Source organism: Protomyctophum bolini, assembly GCF_963924005.1.
Source record: "Protomyctophum bolini genome assembly, chromosome: 12".
In the NCBI taxonomy this organism is placed as follows: Eukaryota; Metazoa; Chordata; class Actinopteri; order Myctophiformes; family Myctophidae; genus Protomyctophum; species Protomyctophum bolini.
This window is the reverse complement of record NC_137873.1, coordinates 4,560,258-4,582,138: the sequence shown is the minus strand read 5'-3', so window position 1 is coordinate 4,582,138 and position 21,881 is coordinate 4,560,258. Positions and strand designations below refer to the sequence as shown.

Below are 21,881 nucleotides of genomic sequence, written 5' to 3'. Positions count from 1 at the left end.
GCAATTCGAAACTGTCCCCCCCTCTTTAAATGTTTTGATGAATTGAAAATTGAGGACTTTTTCTGGTTTTATCCTATTAGCAGATTTTGTATCGACCTGTATCTTCCTTGGTCAAACTGCTAATAACATTTCCAATCAATCAATCAATGTCAGCACCACTGACCCAGCACCCGGGAGGAAGTGTACTATGATCATGGCCAAGGGGAGGAACCTTTTCTCCGAATAGACCTCTGTTCCATAGCCTTACTGCCGTTGCATGGCATTAGAGCTATGGACCAGAGCTACTCATACTCAACAACAGAAGTGCATGCCCACACCAAACACTCCACTGAACATTGTTTGTATTTGTATGTACAGATAGCTGCTATTACTGTCATTAATGACAGTACGCACGCACACGTCACACACACACACACACACACACACACACACACACACGCGCGCGCGCAACTGGCGCAAACGGCACCGACCAAAATGGAATAAAGATGCAAGCAACTTGCAAGGCACACACACATGCACGCACGCGCGCACCGAAACAATTAACACTACACACGCACACAAACACAGCCCCTCTCTGCTCTCTCTCTCTCCCCAACTCAATGAGAGCTCGAGCCACTTTCAATGTGATTATGTTTCTTAACTTTGTGAGATGAATGAAGCAGACAACAATACCTTTCTGTGGGTCCGGACTCCGGTGTGCTGCAGTAAGCTGTCTGCCCCAAGGAAGAATTTCAAACTCACAAAACGTATTTTGTCGCGTTTCTTTTTGTTATATCCAAAATGGACAATATATTATGCTCCCAGTCTCTTAACTTCATTTTCCCCTCCACGGACACGGGACAAAACGGTTTATAAAGTAAATAATAAACTTATTTCATTTAAAATACCTTCCACCCGCCATTGTTTCACATCATAAACAAACACACACGAGCAGTCGGAACAGGTGCTGTGATTGGTCAAAAGCCAATGACCTCACGGACTGATACATTAGGGCTGAGCAGGCGTGTCTTGGCAGCTGTCAATCATTCAACACAATGAAGCCTTTTGGGCTGTAAAAGATCAGCCCATTTTGACCTATTTTGTGTTTTTCTTGTAACTATTTTTGATGCTGTTGCTGCTTTAGATTATACCAGAATATAAAAGTATCTATTCTAAAACATTTTAATAATAATTTCTCATCTTTACTCCAGGCTGAGCCCCGCACTTGCCCATTGATACGAGCCACCACTGCATACGTAGGTATACTTCATCTTTATATATTATTTACACATTTAAAAATCTAGGCCTGCCGGCTGCCGCATATTACTTTCTACCCGTGACGAAATATTGCGTGTATGATGAATTATTGATGGCTCCGGAAGTTACTGCTGAATACGTCATTGTAAACAGGATATTATGTAATTCCTGAAGCGGCGAATTCGACCTGAGCGGCGGTCTATAACAACAATAAGTTATGATTCACTGGTCGTTGTAAAATACTATGTCCTTTTTTTAAACCATATTGTGACTGCATTTTGAGACGATCGTTGAGATTTGCCGCAGGAATGCCCATAGCTTCTTATTGTTATTGGTTGGATGTTGGAGTTGGCTAAACTTAGTTAGCCAAGTCATGCTAGTCAGCTTGTTGTGGAATTGACAAACCATTTGTAAAGTCACCCCCTCTGTATGGACATCTGTTGGTAAGATCCCAAACTAATTGGCACACATGCAGTTTCTTACTGACACATGGGACAGAAAACGTATTAACGTCGAGAGATTGTTTTAGTAGGATCAAAGGAGGATCTGCAAATTTGTTTAACAGTCAGAGTTCTGCTTCACTTTACAATCTAACATAGCCCTGAAAACATGACTGCCATACGAGAGTCATGTTTTCAGGGCTAAATCTAACACTTCTCAGATTGAGTCACTCGGATATAGCCTACCATGCTATCCTAAAATTTAGACTCGTACAGTATATGTATTTGATCGATTCTGACCGTTTCAATCTACGAGAGTATAGTAGTCCACTTCCCCCTGTGGTGTTGGACAGACAACGCCAAGCACCTGTAACTCTGTCTGAACATAATAGCTCTGCATGGTTGCATAGCCTTGGGTCATAATGTATTTGATGGATTATTCGATTCTGGCATTTGAGATACTGTACACAAATCAAATGCCAGGATCAAAGATGACAGTCTTCATTCAAGGCTACCATGCTAGTAACCCTGTAAATGCAGTACAGTTTAGGTGTTGATTGTAGCCCTTATTATATTATAATTCATATTCATTCATATTATAACAATTACATGTGCATTTGAATTTATGGAATTTACAAGGTGTTGCAGCTGCATGTGGAAACAGTTACATCATCATCATTTATTTAACTCACGACCATGATCACATGGTTTGGAGCACAGATTCATAAAAGTATACAATCGAAAGTATACAATACATTACAGATTACACGATATACATAGACATATCAGATAGATGGTGTTAAAGTATTGTAGGTGCTGGAGGCAAACTGTAGTAACTTATTTAATAATGATACATCTGCTACACGAGTAATGTAAAATTAATTAAGTAAAGTAACATCAGTTTTGTAAATTAGGTTATGGCGGATGGAGAGCTGAGTCTGATTGACAAGAGCATATCAAGGTAACCAACTGCATCCTCTTGTCGACACCTTTTCATCAATCATCACAATACTGCAGAGTCATTGTTATTTGTTGCTGTACTATTCCCTTTATTTCTGTATCAAACCTATGAAGTATAAAACTAGTGACGTGTATTCATTTAGAGGCTGTTCTGCACCCATCTTAATCTTTAGTTCATTGACTGGCCGGGGTCCCCCAGATGTATCTACTGCACATGGTCCCTTTCTTTTTTTTGAGGGGCCCTCCTATGCCCAGCTTTGAGGGTTTGTGTGAACACAAACATTGGCTGATGATTGGCTGATCACCCCATAGCGATGATTTGATTGGCTGAGCAAAGTACATGCTGTATTGAGGATGCACGGAATGTGATGTATGATGATAAGATAAGAGCGCCCCTCACTTCGCACGAGTTAGATTTTTTCAATCTACACTAAATCTCTTTAGCTCATAATATTATTACAATTAGTTGCGACATGTTGTGAAATGTGAGCTTGCAGATCTGCTATTGTTGCTGAACGTTCGCCTGTTCTCTCCAAATATTTGCCTATTATGAGTATGACATGCCCCTGTCCTGGATAGGGACGTTCATGTGGTTAAACTAAACTATTTATTCACCACAGCTGTTACAAAGTTTGGCGTTTGCCTGTTGTTTTTTCTCTAGTCTGTTGGAGGTTCCTCTTACTCCCACTATAACTTCACTCAATCTGCACTGCAACCACATTCCAAGGATAGAGGGACTAACCACAGTTTGGCATCTGCGACACCTAGACCTTTCCTCCAATCGTGTCTCGCGCATCGAGGGTGTTAGCTCTCTGGCATCCTTGAGAACCTTGAATTTATCTTGCAACTTAATCACCAAGGTTGAAGGTGAGTCCTGACAGATAGAGCATGTTTTAGCATTTTGGGTCATCTTCATTAGTGTGTGTTGTGTTTACTTTCGATACCATTGTCCCTGTTTTATGAGCTGTTTTTGTCCTCTTGCCGTACTAAAGGACTTAGTGGCCTTGTGAACCTGACAAGATTAAACTTGTCCTACAATCAGATAAGCAGCCTCACGGGTGAGTGGAATATCGATTGAACAAAGGTTATTTTTGCATTATTTATATATTTATTCTTTAGAGTTTAGATCGAAGTGTTAAAAACTAAATGTCGGGTCGATGATGTTGTTTTCAACTTTATGCACACCTTAGGCTTGCTTTATCTCCATGGGACGGAATACAAGCTGAGGCACCTCAGTCTCCATAGCAACCGTCTGGACAGCATCAACCACCTGCTGCAGTGCATGTTGGGAGTGCAGAGTTTGAGAGAAGTCACTCTGAGCCTGAATGGCAAAGACAATCCTCTCTGCACTATGCCAGGTTCGGTATAAAGATGTTACGAAAGCATTTGAAAGGCACTTGAAGGTGGTTTCATTACGGCTTAGAGATCATGTGTAATGTTGGATTTTACGAAAAAATGATTGCGGTCATACGTTACAGCAACCCTCGACAGTAACGGACTCTGTCACAGGTTCCATAGATAGAAATACGCATAGGTTATAAACCAGTAAGACGCGCAAACGCGGGAAGCGAACGCAGCTCGTACATATTTGGGTTTTGGACGTATAGCTGCTTTGGGGACTCCTTATATGGTTATGGCTGAGTCATGGTGACACTTGCATCAATCACAAACAAATCACTCAGCTCCATATATGGGCACAAAAGCGGGACAGACAGACACACAGACATGATCTGCTAGGTCTCATAGTAAGTGCTCACTGCGTTCGCAACAAGCTACTACCTACCTACTTTGCTTCAGGACCTGATGAAGCTTATTGCTAGGGATGCCATATAACCAATGCATGCATCTTCATATTTAATAAATGCCTCCCTTTAGGTCCCCATGGGTTGATTACTTCCTCTTCTATACATTTATTTCTGTGGAAACATCGCTTAATCACAGTCTCTAATCTAAATTATGTCCCCGGTCTCCCCAAAATGCCCTTATTAAAATGGTGGTGATTATGCCGTTGTTTTATAGCTAGAATTGGAATCTGATTACACAGCTGATTTGGCAGCAGTTATTTATTAATGAAAAAGCCCTAAGTGTAATTACTCAAGATTAAGCTCAGAGTACCTGTTGTGGGTACAATCTAATCTATCCATCATAATGTCTGTGCTTGCACTAGTGAATTGCGTAGATGCAGTGTGAGTTCTGACTACAATTCTGACACAAAGTTTGAGGCATTTTATTGGACATACAGTATGTAAAGTCATACATTTTTGTAAACCAGAAGTTACCTTAGAAAATGTAGATAAATGACAAGAGATATAATGTGCACTGCAACTTTCTGAAGACCAAAATCCAAATTCAGAAGATCCTAGGTGGGGTTTGCAAAAGGGCTTTCTGTGTGGAGTTTGCATGTTTTCCCCGTGGCCTCTAGGGTAGGTACCCTCACAAAATCCATACATAATACTGTTCTCTAAACTGCCTCCCTGATTAGTAAATCATGTTCTGGCGAGAGCGTTTCCCCCGACTGCCACTCAAAGTGGCTAGTGGCCAATCACAGTGTGTCCTTGCACAAGGGCACTGGCCAGTGAGAGCGCATCCTTACTCTGGGTTATAAAAATTGTGGGATAGAAAAAGAAAGGTGTGGTTCAAAACAATATGCACCCATATGTTGTGGCCAACTGCTGGCAAGGACACAATGCTTAAACAAACAAGACCTACTGTAAACAGGGTTGCTCACAAATCAACATGGAGGTCACAAATCATAGTATTTTGGAAAGAATGACAAATGTAATTTAAGTAACAAACCAAACTTACATGATGTGAAACTGTAGAAAAGAACAGAAATCAGCGGCGTTGTGAGAGTTCAACGGACATCTTTGCTCCTGCATATTTCTGACTACATAAATGTGACCTTGGTTACGTGATTGTCATAATTCATGAGAGCCCACTTAAAAGTGGCCGGATTAATAAGTGTCTGTTCTACTGCAGGGTACAGGGACATGGTTATGCAGTCATTACCGCAGGTCTCTGTCATGGATGGCTTGGACCGACTGGGGAATCCAGCACCTCTGGGGCTGGACAGCCCTGGTGACATTCCGGGTCTGGATGAATATGTGGAGTTCCTCCTCTCCTCTGATGCTAGTGCCACTGAACTGGTAGTTCTCTTGTGTTTTGTATAGAAAATGGTTTTGGGATGGTAAAGCGATACGCAAAATCATGTTTCGTTTTTCGACCAAACATGTTTAAACCTCCAATTGTAGGGTAGACAGAATTCCTCTTTCCAGACTGTTTCGCTACAAATCACGGAACGCAGCGAATCAGGCTGGAAACCAGGCTACAATTCTTTCTCTCCGTTAACTTATAATACAAAAATTAACAGAATACAGAAAAAGCTGACTAAAAAGAATTATAGAACGTAAAAAGGAAAAACAAACTTGAACGCAGCGAATCAGGCTGGAAACCAGGCTACAATTCTTTCTCTCCGTTAACTTATAATACAAAAATTAACAGAATACAGCAAAAGCTGACTAAAAAAAATTATAGAACGTAAAAAGGAAAAACAAACTAAATTGGGAAAAGTCATTCTTGTGTGCTGGTTATAAATATGAGCATGTGTATTGTGTAGGGCCCTCACCCAACCCCATTTATCAGAGTCTGTTTTTTCCATGTACAAGCTGCATTTGTGGTGTTTATCGTAGGTTAGAGGGGATGGGTCTCTCAACACGCCCCGCATTGACGAGATGCTGAGCCGGTTCCGTCAGCTGACCAGTTCAGAAGAAGGCACAGATGCTGTCACACATCAGCACTCTCAACCACAGCAGGCTGACAAGGCCATTACGACAGAGCCCCTCAGCGAGCACCGCATCAGGAAACTGGAGCACCAGGTGTCCCAGCTGGTTCAACAGGTGTTTAGACCGCCCGGCTGATTAACTGTGATTAGAAGCGCTTCTGTCTACATCGTTATGTTTCCATTCAGTGTACAAGATTTTATTAAGTGTGCCATTTTGTTTATTCCAACCCCTTTTGATCTAATGTTTACTTTTATAACTGAAATATTCACCCAGAACCCTGCAAGAGATATCGCCAGTAGCTCCACCGCCTCTGATGCGATGGTACGGAAAGCCAAGAGGGACATAGACCACACGTCAGAGAGTGAGTGTGACAGCGGGAAGGAGAACAAGAGGTGCTCCAGGATTCCAACACGCTCCACGACAGTCAGGAGAATCACCAAGGCGACTAAAGGCAGGAGATCAGACAGGTGATTTAGAAGCGTTTGTGATAAGAGGTAGAAGATTCATCTACCATTCAGTGTGATGAATTATTATCTGGAAATAGGGGCTGTAACAATTTATTATCTTCTGAGCGATTATTCTATTTGTTTATTCATTTTTGGGGGAAAAAAATATAGTTGACTGGAAAAAAATATATAGTTGACTGATGTCCCCCAGTGTTCTATACAGTGTCCCCTCCTTTTTGTCCCTCTAGTCTACACCAAATGTTTTTGCTGAAAATACAACCTACAAGCTCATAACGTAAAGCACTATGAGCATACAACCTACAAGCTCACAACGCAAAGCACCATGAGCTTATAGATCTGCTATTTCCACTGGAAGTTCTCCCCAGAATAGGTACGCTATTTTATATTTAGTCAAACAACTGTGTTGCACAAATGTTGTGAGCTTGTAGATCATCTGCAAATTGATTATTTTATTAAAAGTGGTTATTTGTTTACAATCAATTAAATCTCGCCGTATGGTTGGACCCAGAACTCGCATTCAAATCTCATATTAATTAATTATGTGTTTAAAAAAGGTTAACTTCGGAATAAATGCTTTATATACAGTAGATCCAGAAACTGCTTTCCACTCGGTGTACGTAAGAAACTGGCTTTGCAATTAGTACTTCCACTATTTGACTATTGTGATGTGGTTTATCAAAATGCCTCAAAATCTGATCTTGTTCCACTTAACACTGCATACAATAGACACTGTCGATTTGTCCTTGGCTGTCCTTTTCTCACACACCGTTGCATAATGTACGACAGACTTCAATGGACACCAAGACACATGCACTGGCTTCAACTGGTTTTTAAATGTATTTATTTCAATTATCCTATTTACCTCAAACGCTATTTAACTTTTATTCCTTCAACACAACGTACCAGACACTCAACTCAGGTTTACTTTACTGTTCCTTTGGTTAGTATTGAATTTGGTAAATATACCTTTTCCTTTAAAGCCCCTACAGACTGGAATACTTTACCAAATAACATTAGATCCATCTCAACATTCCCAGTTTTCAAAAGTGCATTGACTTCTTACTTCAAAGTTTTATGTTCTTGCTTTCGGTAAATATGCCATTATTTCACCATGTTTATTCCTTTATTTCATTATTTTATATTACTATTATCATTTAATTTTTTTGCACTCACTGTATAGGACGTAGTATTTTAATACTGTGTTACAGTATATGATTGGATTCAATGCCGTAATGAGGCTGTAAGGCTTTCAAGGTTTGCAATGTTTAGTGTTTTGTCCTGTCCATGTTAGTTGTATGTAATTTGTTTAGTTTTACTGTTTACATGTACAATAATGATTGTGACATGTATCTGTGTTGGGAGCCCCTCGAAAACAAGATGGTACATCTCAAGGGGTCTTTTTCCTAATCAAATTGATTAGTTTGATTTAACTGTGGGCACATGTATGTTATGTATGTATGTTTACAATCCAGTAATTGGCACGGTCTACCTGCTAATAATTAAACCCAATCGTTATGTGTGGTGTAGTAGCATGTATCAACCCATCAAGTACCTTGAAGAGAGAGCGAATGCCCCTGCACCCTCACCAGGGACCAGGTGATAAATCCTCCTCTTGGAACAAGGTTGTAATCTCTCCTCTCAGAAATTACAGCCCTCCCCCAGCCCATGATGAACGACTGCACTGCCTTGCTCTGCCCCCTCATCTTACTTCATCAGCCACTTATGACACCTGCTTAGGATGCAGTAATTTTTCTTTAGTGAGCTCCCGACTGTCCTCATCAAAATCAAGGTGATGGTGAGGCATTCGCCCCGAAAATCGGAGTTGGTAAAAGTTTATGCGATTATGAAATTAAACAAGTTATCAGCCTTGACCTTCACAAACCCAGACATTTGCCTGCGGATTTCTACTTACCGGTAAATAATTTATGTTTTCTTTCTTTTTTTTAAGCTCACTCAAATTGTTTGTTTGTTTTATGTGCAGTGATCAAGAGAATCAGAAACGGAAGGGACCCAAGAGGAAGACAGAGGCCCCTGGGCATTTAGACACAGCGGGACCAGTGAGAAGGGGCCCCTTGGTAGTTAGCCGGGCCCCAGGGGCCAGGAGCACCAAGCCCACCGTGGAGGAGGAAACCTACAGGGTACTAAGGAGATAAACTGTAACTAAATGGTGTTAATATGATATCCGCTGTTCTCAATATTGTCACAATTGTTATCTCAATACTTACTGTTCCACAGTGAACCCTAATTCTTTTGTATATTTTTTAAATTTCCTGGAATCAGACTTCTAAGGGGGTTAAGGTGGACATAAAGACATAATTATATATTTTACTTATTGTGTGGTTGTATGTGTACACTAGACAATTGTGGAGGAGCGTGACCAGGAGAGGGAGAGGCGCTGGAAGGCAGAACAGGCTGTGAGGAAGCTTACAGAGCAGATGAATAACCTGCAGACCAGAGCCAGTGAGGAGAAAGACCTCCAGAGCCTGGCCTTGCACACCACAGACAGGTACGCGCACACGGAACGCGGGTGCATGCATATCTTTAGTCCGACTTCCTGACAGTCCGACACACAATAGTGAGACACCCTGACCCTAACCGCACGCGGAAGACAAGGGTGAGTCTTAACCGGCCACGTATGTCGGAGCCACGGGTGAGTCTTAACCGGCCACGTATGTCAGACTATTGGTATGCCAGTGTAACGACCCTGCGAAAGACCCGGCTGTAACTGGCGCGCCTTGTTGCTTGCCTTGTCTACCGAGTTGGAGATCGGGGTTCGACTCCAGCTCAGGGTGCTAAACGTTTCACCCCCCTCCCCCCGTCTACCGTTGATGTCTGAATGCCTGTGTTGTAAAGCACTTTGTAGAATTGCGCCATTTACGTGTTGGATCACACACACAGGAGAGTTTCAAGACCATATATTTGAAATAGATGCTTTAAGGGAACAGGAAATCTTTGAACTAATCTGTGTTGTTTTTATAGAGGTCTACTTTATAATGGATTCTCTATCCCCTCCTCATCCTTTTGTATTTATCTCTCGTGAGGCTGAGTCTCGCCATCTGTTTCTGAATAATGAATATCTATCCAGCCTGCCATTAACATTCCTTAGCATCGCTGCCGAAAAACTCCTCAGCCGTCCACTTTCCATCCATTACCCCAACAAATTAAGCATGAAGGCAGTTTCCTGTGATATTTAGCACAAAAAAAGGCAAATCATCTATTCAGTCTGGCTGAGCCTGTATCTTTTTATTTAAGCCACAGGGTATGATTATGTATAATTAAGTTCCTCCAAATATCACCGTCTCATCCAAATATGTCAGACCCTGGAGTGCTAAAGTGTCACTCCTCTGTGAAGATAAAGACAGGGAGCCGTGTGTGTACAGTGGATGTATTGTATTGTGCTCTGGTATTGCTTGCACTGCCCCCCTTGCTTAGATAAATTGTCATCATGACAGCAATTAGAGAGTTGGTGACAGCCATATGTGTGACAGATGAATCCATCTTAATTGCCACTCCTGCTACAGTGGTCTAAAGATATCGAGCTGTTAACTCTTTATCTCGTGGCTCATGGAACATTTAAAGAGCTCATACTGCATGAGGAGGTCATTGACTCACAGCTCCCATATGCCTATTAGGCAAGAGCGTGCTCAGTTTCTTTCCATCCTGTCTTTCCGTTCGATACTTTTATAAATCCCTTTCCATTCCATTAACTTTCCCATCTTACCGGTAGTTTACGTTTGAATCAGAGAATACTTTACACTCACTTTACAATGTTGCTTATTTTTTTAATATGGACACTACTCTTCTTATCGTGGTGCTTGGAAAAGTATACCCCCCCAAAATCAAGTCTATGTTAGAGTGTCACCTCTTGTCTTGTTAAAGGTCATATTTCCTCCTACTCTTCCAGGCTTAAAGAGTTGTTGCTAAAGGAGAGGTCGGAGCACTCCGGCCTACAGAGCCGTATAGAGGAGATGGAGGGTAGGTGTCAGTCCTCGGCCCAGCAGCTGGGGCAGGCCCGTGACAATGAGGAGCAACACAAGAGGGCACTGCGCAGCCTGGAGGACACCATCTCCCATGGAGAGGCTCTCGGGGCACGCCAACAGGCAGAGGAGGTTAGCAGCACTAGCTTCGCAGCTGTTGATACTTTAATGTACTTAATAACACTTTTCTCTGAACGTCTTAAAGGATATGTGTTTTCTCACTTTTAGCACAGTGTGATTATGATTAATCGCCTTTCATAAATGTGCCCAAAGTATGCCAATTCTCGCTCTAAATTGTTGTGGGAACTTAACATTTAAATGACAGCAGATAAGACCGGTGTTGTTTTTGACCTTTCAGATGAAACGGACTCAGGAGCTGGGGAACAGGGCATCAGCTCTGAAGAGAGAAGTGGATCTTCAGAGAGCCTCTGTTCGCCAGCACAAAGACAAGCTGCAGCAAGTCCACGAACTGCTGGCATCCAGGGAGCAAGAACACAGGTGCACGTCAAAATGATATACAATCAGTCTGGTAAACAGAAAATCTGATGTCAAGGTTTAAAAAGTATGATTAATTACTTTCTCTAAAATATGACTGTTTTGTGAGGAACTCACTCACGATAAGTAATAATTTCAACAAAATGTCGCTAGTATTTATTACTCGCGTCACATGCTATGATCTTTTTTAATACCAGGTGTTTAACTTTTCACAAGAGCCATATCTCATTTCATAACAAACTGCTCAGCCATTATTCACTAGTCCACTCTACACACGTCATGTCCACCCACCGTCCATCCGGGCTATGGGACTGCAGCCAACGTCTACAGATCCCATAGTCTGAGAGGACTGTTCCCAAAAACCCATGTGCAAGTTCGGATTGGTCAACCCAATGAGGAATAAAATACCAGTTCCCGGTTTCTTCATTTTATAGTCTGTTTTTTAACTTAAACAATCAAATAGGAATTGCTGTTGCACATCTTTTTTTAACCCATTTAGGCCTGACGTCGAAATAAAAGTCTTCTGAAATAATATATATTCAATGATTTGTGCCGCATTTTCACGATAAAAAAAAAGTAGCAGACCTACATGAGCTTGTAGATCTGCTATTTTTCAATAGCTAAAATAACATAAGACATACAGTACACTTATCTGCAGTCATTTTAAAATTGGCAAAGTGTCCAGGTGTGAACATTGTCCATCCCTGCTGCTGTTGGCTCCACAGAAAAGCGCTGGAGGCGCGGTTAACACCTAGCGGGGCAGAGTTCCGTGAAGCGGTGGCGAACGAGGTGGTTTCAGTGGAACAGAGACATGACCGCCGGGCAGCAGAGCTGGAGGAGAGACTCGCAGAGGGCAGGAAGCAGTACGCCGCCCTGGAGGATGAGTTCCGCATGGCGCTAACCATCGAGGCTACTCGCTTCTCTGAGGTCTGGACAAGAGTAGAGACATCAGCCTTTCAAACTGTGTTGTAGACCGGTGGTTCTTTTTCATGCCATGGAACCCCACATTAACATGTATTTGGTCAAATTATTTCGAATTTTTCATATATAGCAGATCCATAAGCTCACAGCGCTTCGTAACTTGTTGCACTGTGAACTTGGAGATTGATTATTGAATAGCCAAAGTATAAAATAAGGTTATAGTGGTTAAATTCTTTGTGTTGCTATACTTAACTAATTTTGCTGGGGACCCCCTGGGACCTTTTCAAGGATCCCTGGGGGTCCATGGACCCCACTTTGTAGATAATGTAGACATGGCAGTCAAAAAAAACCTGTGTTTTAAATAGACACTCATGCTTTCTAGGGTATGATTTGGGGCCCCAAGGATGAATACAAAATGAATATCAACATCCTAATACTGTCCAATAATTAGATAGGGAGGTGGGGTTATGACAGGCAGTTTCTGCTGTCAAAATATGACCTCCCAGTCAAAAACACTGTTTTAAAGACACTCATGCTTTCTAAGGTGTGATTTGGGGCCCTAAGGATGGATACAAAATGAATATCAACATCCTAATACTGTTCAATAATTAGATAGGGAGGGAGGTGAAATTATGACATGCCGTTTCTGCTGTCAAAATATGAGTCCCCAGTCAAAGAACCTATGTGTTTCTAATAGACACTAGTGCTTTCTAAGGTGTGATTAGGGGCCCTAAAGATTCTGCTGTTTCTGCTGTTAAAATATGACTTCCCAGTCAAAAAACACTTTGTGTTTGAAATACACTTGTGCTTTCTAAGGTGTGATTTGGGGCCCTAAAGATGAATACAAAATCAATATCAACATCTTTGGGTTTGAGCTCACATGCCCTTTTAAATCAAGCCACCTTAATTTAAGTGGCATATGCCAAAAATATATATATCTTTTTTTTAAATTAAATATTCTTTAAGGGCATGTCATGTGATCTACCTGCACAGCCTTTGTGATCACGATCTATATTGGGCACCCCTGCTGTTCATTGTTAACTCATTTTGCTGGGGACCCCCTAGAACCTTTGTAGAGGTAGATAACAATTGCAGATTGGCCATTTTCACAATTTAAGTAATTGCAGATTGGCCATTTTCACAATTTAAGTAAAACCATGTTTGAATTCTTGTGGAGAAATGACTGTCAAAAAGGTTGCAAATGACTTAATTCCCTATAGGTATATTCTTTTCATCCAGCTCATAGACGAGGGCTATGAATGAGTAAGGATAATTTGACTGGATAAGTCAGTCATTGCCGCAGGACAATTTCGATATAAAAGGATTAGATTGAATCGGTCTGTTTTACCGTGATACTTTCACTCATTTAATTTTGCACTCTGCAAGAATTGTAATTTCATTTCTCAGTGCTAATGTCGGAGCAATTTGATGCGCTTTATCTCTGAAACTTTTAACCTCGCAGAGTGTGAAGGAGATACAGATTGCCACTCAAATTCATGTGACTTTTTACAGATTGCCTCCGCTAAACCAATTAAACTAGACATTCTGTGGGATCTCAAATTTGTCACTGACTGATTAAATTGTTGGTCGGTTGACACACTTTTGACGGGACCAAATATTATTTTCTTGTTGTTTTAAACTTTTTTGTGGCCTTGTACACGGTACATTCCTCAGTGTTTTATATATGTGCAACTCAATTTGCATTTAAATTACTGCAGGATTTAGCTGTGTATGTTGACCCCCACTTCTCGCCTATGCTGTGTACAGGTGAAAGAGGTGTGCGACCAGTTGGGCAGTGAGCTGTCGAAGCTCAAGACAGCCCTCGACTTGTCCCACCAGAGGGAGAAGCAGTCTGCCTCCTTGGTGCAGGAGCTCACAGCCATGGTCAAAGAGCAGAAGAGCCGCATCACTGACCTTATCAAAGCCAAGAGAGATGTTGTTACTGAACTGAAGGTATAGTGAGACTGCAGTGCATTTGTTCTTGCAGTACCTTTAGTACTACAAATATGTCTTACCCTTTGGTAACAAAGACTAACCTTTTTAAGCTAACCTGTCAACTCCATATTCCAAAATTGCAGATCTCCATGCTCACAACGCGTCACACAGCTATTTTCACAACTTTTTGAAATAATAATCAACAAACCGTTTTGGACATACAGTACAAGGTTTCCACCCAACAGCTTCTTCTGTCTTTAATTATCTCTGTTACAGTCTCTTCAATATCTAGAATAGATGCCATCAAAAAGACCATTTGAATAATTGTCCATCTGTGAGCCATCGATCTCAGTTAATGTTTGCTGCCGTCTGTTCATCAGGGCCGTCTGCGGCCCCTAGAAGCCGCGGCGGCGCAAGATAGCCGCCTTGGCCTGCAGCTAGAATTGCTGAAGAAGGACAAATCACGTTTGCTAACCCAGCTCACAGCCCAGGAGTCAGTCATAGATGGCCTCCGAGCCGAGAGGAAGATATGGGGCCAGGAGCTCGCACAGCAAGGTATGAACACAGCTCACTAATCAAAAATAAATATACATATGTTTACACACACACATACACACAGTCACACACCCATAAAACACAGAGAAAATGATTAGTGGAATACTGGAGGTAGGCCACAGAAGTGTGGCCTATACTAGCAGTGTGTACAAGATATTTGGCCATGATGATCAGTCCAGCAGTTTGCAAAATTATTTCCAGGCACACAGACTGACAGACAGGTTGCGACCGTGAGGACTGCTGTGTTTGAAACAGACTCCCATTTTGTCTTTCTTTCTCTGCCCATAGTCTCCTGTTTCTCTACTCTGACCTATCTGAAATAAAAGCGCGAAGCACACAGAGGGTTGCAAAGGTGCAGGTCTGTTTCCAGCATAAATGGTAGAAGTCCAGCCCCTATTAAAAGGGATACAAAAGCTCTGTGCCTCTGGAATACAGTATGCCATCGATCACAGGTCAGATAGTCTCAGGTGGTGACGTACCGGCTGAGTTCTCACTCCGTTTAAAACAGGCGAGAAGCTTTGATGTTCTCTGTTTTTCATGTCACTGGGAGGCCCTAGGAGGCTTCCCTGGCTGGGAGACACACTGTGAGTGGTGGCAGACAAGTGCATCTTCCTCAAATGCATTTTTGTATGCATCTATAGTGTTTAATGTTTGTGTTGTCTGAACACAAACATTAAATGCCATTCACAATAAATGGAGAATTTACGGCATATGTATGTCAGTGGGAACCATTGGCCAATAAGGAACCACCATTCTTGATGATGTACGATGATTAGAGTGCCCCTCACATCACACAGGTGTGATTTATTTTTTTACATACATTCTCATACATTGTAATAATATAAAACACACAATGTATGACATGTATAAAAGGCTACATGAGCACAATAAACATGTAAAAGCGACTTCATTAATAATCATGGTAGTTAAAGAACTTGCCGTCTCTCTTGTCACACACATTTGCACTGCTCTAGTTCATATCGGCCACAGGCAGTCAGGCACACTGAGTTTCTTACAAGCAATTGGAGCACCCACAAAGCACTGCAAAAATCTCAAGATATTGCACTGCAGTGTCATTATCAAGATTCTTAGGTGGAAAAGCTAGAGCTGCTGCTGCCATCTAGTGGTCATGTGGAACACCACTGACCACACACTACACAGACATGACAACCCCCCGAAATGACCAAACATTCTGGCTGTTTGGCAGGAGCATCACTTGCCCAGGACCGTGGTCGCCTGGAAGGCAGAATCGAGGTTCTGGGCACTGAGCTGGAGACCCAGAAAAAACAGAATGAGAGGGACAACGACACCCTCCGGATCAAAGCCAAGATCATTGATGACCAGACGGAGACAATCCGCAAGCTGAAAGAGGTAGCAAGTCTAAAATCAACGAGCCTTGCAAAAGGTTTCTGTTGGGAATTTTTCCCTCTTTGTCATAGTTGCTTTCCATCCTGAAAGCACTGACATCCTCATGACAACTGTGTTTTTCTGGAAAACAAATGTTATGTACCTGGCCTAGGGGGTGCCAAGATACACAACAAAAAACAGGGGAGACGCAGTTGACCAAAGAAATAGAATGTATTAACTAAACAAAACTGTAAATTAAGGAACAAATCATGATGGAACCGATGAAGTGTGGAGATCAGTAGTCAGTGGTGTAGTGCGTGTATGCATGAGTGAAATGTATGTGTGTGCGTGTTGTATGGATTAACATAAATGTTGAGAAGTGTGCATGGTGGAGTGCAGGAGGCAAATGAAAAGAACAGATCTGGGGAAGGACTGGGGAAGCAGGCATTTATAGGGCGTCGACACCCGGGCCCAGGTGCGAGCCACTTAGGCTGAACATCATGTCTAGCTCTGCTCCCCAATCCTATTGGATACAAAGAACAGAGGTTACTATAGGGCAAACCGTAAACACAACATATACCTAAACCAGACAACTATAGAGTAATATACATATAACACAATATAGGGAACCGTCACACCCCCCCCCATAAAGACGGGGTCCCAAAGGGAACACCGGCACCCACTACTTGAATTAGCTTTAAAATAGATCCAATACTAACATTAGCATTAAGAGTGCTCCTACCATGGCCAACCCCCCTTGTTAACAGTCTCCACCCCAGCAACTGATATCATGAAGCATTTAAGGGATGAAATGTCAAAAACAAAGATGAACCACAGAGAAGACCCATAATAACATTAGTACTCAAAGACCGGAATGGCCTCAGTAAAACTCAAGAATGGCCTGTCTACCTGTGGGGCTGCCAGAATAAAACTGTTTGTTTCTTACGTTTCTTTCGTTTCCTACCACGTTTAAGTGTAGAAATCCTGTCATTTTGATCAGAGATCTGCTTTACCACAGTGTGTGGACCAGATACGTCTGCCCGAAAAGTGGCCGCTTCCCTCGTTACCATGGGAACGGACGTCACCATTGCTGGTGGCTGAAGCCCCGCCCACACCTGAGCACCAACCAGGTCGTTACCCAGGATTAGAGTCACTCCCGGAATCGGCAGTGCTGGGCGCACGGCAAGCCTTGCTTCTCCCTGAAAAAGTTCACATTTAAGCACCACTTTATGCAAGGGAACCATCAAAACATTCATGTCCATGCCCCGAACAGGCACCTTGTCACCCGTGTCAGAAACATGGTTTAACGGAAGAATACCAGTTTGAATAAATGAATTAAAAGCCCCCGTATCCCTTAGAATAGTTACAGGTACTTCTTTTCCCCCTTGCACCAAAGACACAGACCCCTGCCTGATAAATGGATGGTAAGATCTCAGTGCTGCAAACTCTGTATCCTTATTTGGACCGAAATTAGGTGAAACACAAATGGACACCGGATTAACTGGAGCGGCAACGCCAGCCCCTTTTGGTTGCGAATGACCTGCGCTCAAAGATTCAGTCCTGGGGTTTAACCTGAAACACTCAGATTTCCAGTGGCCACGCCTATGACAGTAATTGCAAACCTTGTCTTCCTCATGCATATTACCGTTAGTGTCCTTTTCAACAGGACGAGGTTTATCATAACGGCCATGAGACTCGCCACCGCCAGGCATAAACTCTCCACGGTCACGGTGCAGGACATAATCATCAGCGAGTGCTGCCGCAGCCGATGCGTTGCGCGCCTTCTGCTCACTGATATAAGTCGCCACTCGAGCAGGAACAGAATTCTTAAACTGCTCCAAAATCATCAAATCACATAGCTCGTCAAAATCAGTTACCTCCGCGGCGTTGCACCAGCGGGTAAAACTAGTAGTCAAATCACGTGCAAATTCCAAATGACTCTGCTTGTCATGTTTCTTCCAAAACCTGAAGCGCTGTCGATATGCCTCGGGGACACACTCGTACGACTTTAGCACCGCGGTCTTAACAAGACCATAATTCTGGCTGTCAGCAACAGTCATAGCTGAAAAAACCTCTTGCGCCCTGCCTGTCAAGACACAATGCAACATCAACGTGCGCGCCGAGTCAGGCCATCTACGCACGTCGGCCACCCGCTCAAACATGGCAAAAAATGCCTCGGGATCACGTTCAGAAAACTTGGGCACCAGACGTAGATTTCCACTGATATCAAAACCCCCTGCGGACTCTGCAGGTTCTGTAGTAGATACTTGTGCAGCAACTGAAATCTTACCGTCCCTTATTAGGTCCAGCCTGTTCTGCTCTACTTGCCATTTAACCTGTTCAGCATCATGTTTCATTTTCTCAATTTTATATTGCGCCTCAGCGGCGTCAGCCATTATTTTAGCCTGCAACAACATTAACTCTTTCTGTTGTTCGAAAGTTAAACCTGTCCCTGACATCACTACCGTAGGCACCGCCGATGCAGCGTTTAACGGAGTAAACACCTTCTCTGACTCTGAAAACTCCTTCTCTTCAAACAAATGGTGCCTCAACACACCTTGAACGGATTCCTTTGTCTTCTTGTCGTTTGAATCAAGTTTAATTCTATAATGATCTGCTATTTTAATTAGTTGGTCTTTGGTGCATTGCATTAACAGCTCTTCAGAAGGACAAGCCACAAATGCCTCTAGCGTAACCATCCTGGCTATGTGCGCTCAGAAAGTCCCCCAGCTGGTTAAAACAAAACAAATGTACAAGTGCCCCTCTAGACTATATAATCCCAAGCTAAACTCCACCCGTCTTCATGCCGGTTTGCGGAAGGTATTTATGCACTGAAGGCCACCGCAAAGGCCTAGCTGATACCGAAAGGCAGGGAGGGCAACCAGAAACTGGCGACCCGCATGCACCCCTCAGCTGTGCCCCCGAGACGACCGTGCGTACGCACAGCCGCTACAGCCGCACCTTGCACATAAACCACCCCCCGGCCTAGACCCAGCGAGCTACTTTCTATACCCAGAAGCTAAACGCACCTACCAGAGACACTTGTAACCATACAAAAGACCAAACCAGCAAGGCAAACTTTGTTTTTGTTGTTTTTTTAACATTAGCAGCACAAATTCCAGGAAAAAACCTCCCCACTAGCACAAACTTAATCAAATTGCAAAATACCCAAATGTCTTAACAAATTCAAATAATCAAACAAATCAACTGCATCTCCCAAAGTCCAAGTACCCAAGCGTGTACGCTGAAGTAAACATCGCTTTGTACTCACCGGACTGTAGTGTCGACCACATGGACAAGGAAACCCCCGGAATGGTTCCCAAATGATTTCACTCAATTCACAAAAGCGCAGAACAAAAGGCAGAAGGGCGAGTCACTTGACTCTCCAAACTTCCTGCACAACTATTCAAAATTCAAGCGGACAGAGCCCCCATTTTGTTATGTACCTGGCCTAGGGGGTGCCAAGATACACAACAAAAAACAGGGGAGACGCAGTTGACCAAAGAAATAGAATGTATTAACTAAACAAAACTGTAAATTAAGGAACAAATCATGATGGAACCGATGAAGTGTGGAGATCAGTAGTCAGTGGTGTAGTGCGTGTATGCATGAGTGAAATGTATGTGTGTGCGTGTTGTATGGATTAACATAAATGTTGAGAAGTGTGCATGGTGGAGTGCAGGAGGCAAATGAAAAGAACAGATCTGGGGAAGGACTGGGGAAGCAGGCATTTATAGGGCGTCGACACCCGGGCCCAGGTGCGAGCCACTTAGGCTGAACATCATGTCTAGCTCTGCTCCCCAATCCTATTGGATACAAAGAACAGAGGTTACTATAGGGCAAACCGTAAACACAACATATACCTAAACCAGACAACTATAGAGTAATATACATATAACACAATATAGGGAACCGTCACACAAAGGTAATGGATCGCACACAGTGGCAAGAGTAAATTATGTCTCTTATGTAGAAAATAAATAGAATTGAAATGTACTCTTACCAGTACCACTGTGTGCGATCCATTACCTTTGTTTTCCATGATGTTATATCGCCCCAGAAGTCACAAGAAAAGTCAACTGTGTTTTTCTCTCACAACAAACTATTGAATTGAATGAATGAATCCTTCCACTTCCTCTCTCTCTTCCTCTCTGTGTGTGGGTGTCTCTCTCTCTCCCTCCTTAAGGCCGTGCAGGAGCGCGACGAGCAGATCCGGAGGTTGCGCGAGGAGTCTGTCCAGGCCCAGAGGAGGTTCCGCCAGCAGCTGGAGGAGGAGACGGCGCCACTGACGGAGCTCAGGGAGCGGGTGGAGCAGCTCTGCCTGCGCAAGGAGGAGCTCAAACAACAGCTAGAGGACAAGGAGCTGGAGCTGGTGGAGGCCCACCGTGTCTACAGGCAAGAGACAGACACACACACAGTCACACAGTCACACACACCCTTATGCCTGAGAAATGTAGTCGATTTGTAGGCGGCCTTTTCATTTTCTTTCTTAATTTGTACTTTCTCAGTGCCTGTTGATGCTAAGTTCTTACCATATGAGTAAATAACAGTTTGTGATTTACGTGATTTAATGTATATATTGGATATTTGAATGGGGGAAAAAATCGTCCACAGGGCGTCAGACTTCAGTACTATAATCTTTCATACTGTATAACATTTGTGGTGTGTGTCTGTGCTCCCAGTGCTTCCAGTAAGAAGTGGCAGGGGAAGGCAGAGCTGTTGACCCATCTGGAGAGCCAGGTGAAGCGCATGAAGGAGAACTTTGACTCCAAGGAACGCTCATTGGTAGAGGAAAGGAACAAAGCAACAGAAGCCCACAAGTAGGCTCACAGAATTTCTACCATATTTATTATGTAATATTTACAAAACCGGTATTTATGTTCACCAGTATACCTATATATTATATACCATATTTCCTCTTACTTAATAGTGGCCACTGCCTTTATTTGCAGAGGCTAAAAGGCATAAATCTGTACACATTAGTCATGTGCTATTTCTTGTTAAAATCACAAATTAATTGTTTCTCCTGTGCCTCTTAAGAGTTGCAGTGGAGAAGTTACACTGCGTGGACGATGCATTCCGTCGACAGCTGGAGTCTATGCAGGCCTCTCACCAAGCTGAGCTCTTACAACTTGCCAATGACAAACAGAAACGGATTGAACAAGCCAATCAGATGGTATGATAATGCCTTACGTAAACACAAGTATTATTTGGGTTCAGTTATGTGATGCAATGTCACCACAAAATGTGTTCGCTTTCTTTGTAGCAGCTTGTGTGTGTGTGTGTGTGTGTTCCTCAGGTGTTTGAAGTTGAAGAGGAGATGCGTCAGCTCCTGGAAGAGACAGAAACGAATAAGAAAATTATGGAGGAGAAGATGAGACGTCTCACTACAGTTTTAAAAACTTTTGACATGTGAAATGACAAAATTACAGTTTAGTCTCAAATCACTAAATATGCCACAATTGTTGATCTTATATGAATAGTGAACCTGTGAAAGATGGTTGTCTATTTATTTATTATGTTTCTATTTCTGAAATTGAATTATTGTTGGTGTATTTTAGTACACCGTGTACATTACTCTCTAGTAAAGATTTAATAATTTAATAACGAACTGAATTTAAGCCAAGGAAGAACAACTCTGAAAATGTTATTGTATTTGTGTCATTTACAGAATAAATTTTATATTTGACCCGTTTTTATTACTACAGCCCAGTTGTCGTTAAAGTTAATATGTATCACTAACTGTACGAATGCATTATAATTATT

At 42.5% G+C, this 21,881-nt stretch overlaps 1 protein-coding gene across 1 annotated transcript; it reads left to right on the top strand.

Annotated features, from left to right (window-relative positions):
- Positions 1–1,423: 1,423 nt before the first annotated feature.
- Positions 1,424–21,770, top strand: lrrcc1 (leucine rich repeat and coiled-coil centrosomal protein 1). Its single transcript, XM_080778598.1, has 20 exons — positions 1,424–1,679; positions 2,591–2,637; positions 3,298–3,503; positions 3,629–3,694; positions 3,827–3,994; positions 5,616–5,782; positions 6,326–6,532; positions 6,692–6,885; positions 8,867–9,023; positions 9,243–9,391; positions 10,790–10,994; positions 11,221–11,360; positions 12,083–12,284; positions 14,046–14,231; positions 14,594–14,768; positions 15,976–16,139; positions 20,302–20,510; positions 20,798–20,935; positions 21,156–21,291; positions 21,415–21,770. Exons 2-20 carry the CDS (start codon positions 2,594–2,596, stop codon positions 21,529–21,531), a joined length of 3,030 nt encoding a protein of 1,009 aa, XP_080634724.1. The 5' UTR covers positions 1,424–1,679; positions 2,591–2,593; the 3' UTR covers positions 21,532–21,770.
- Positions 21,771–21,881: the final 111 nt, after the last annotated feature.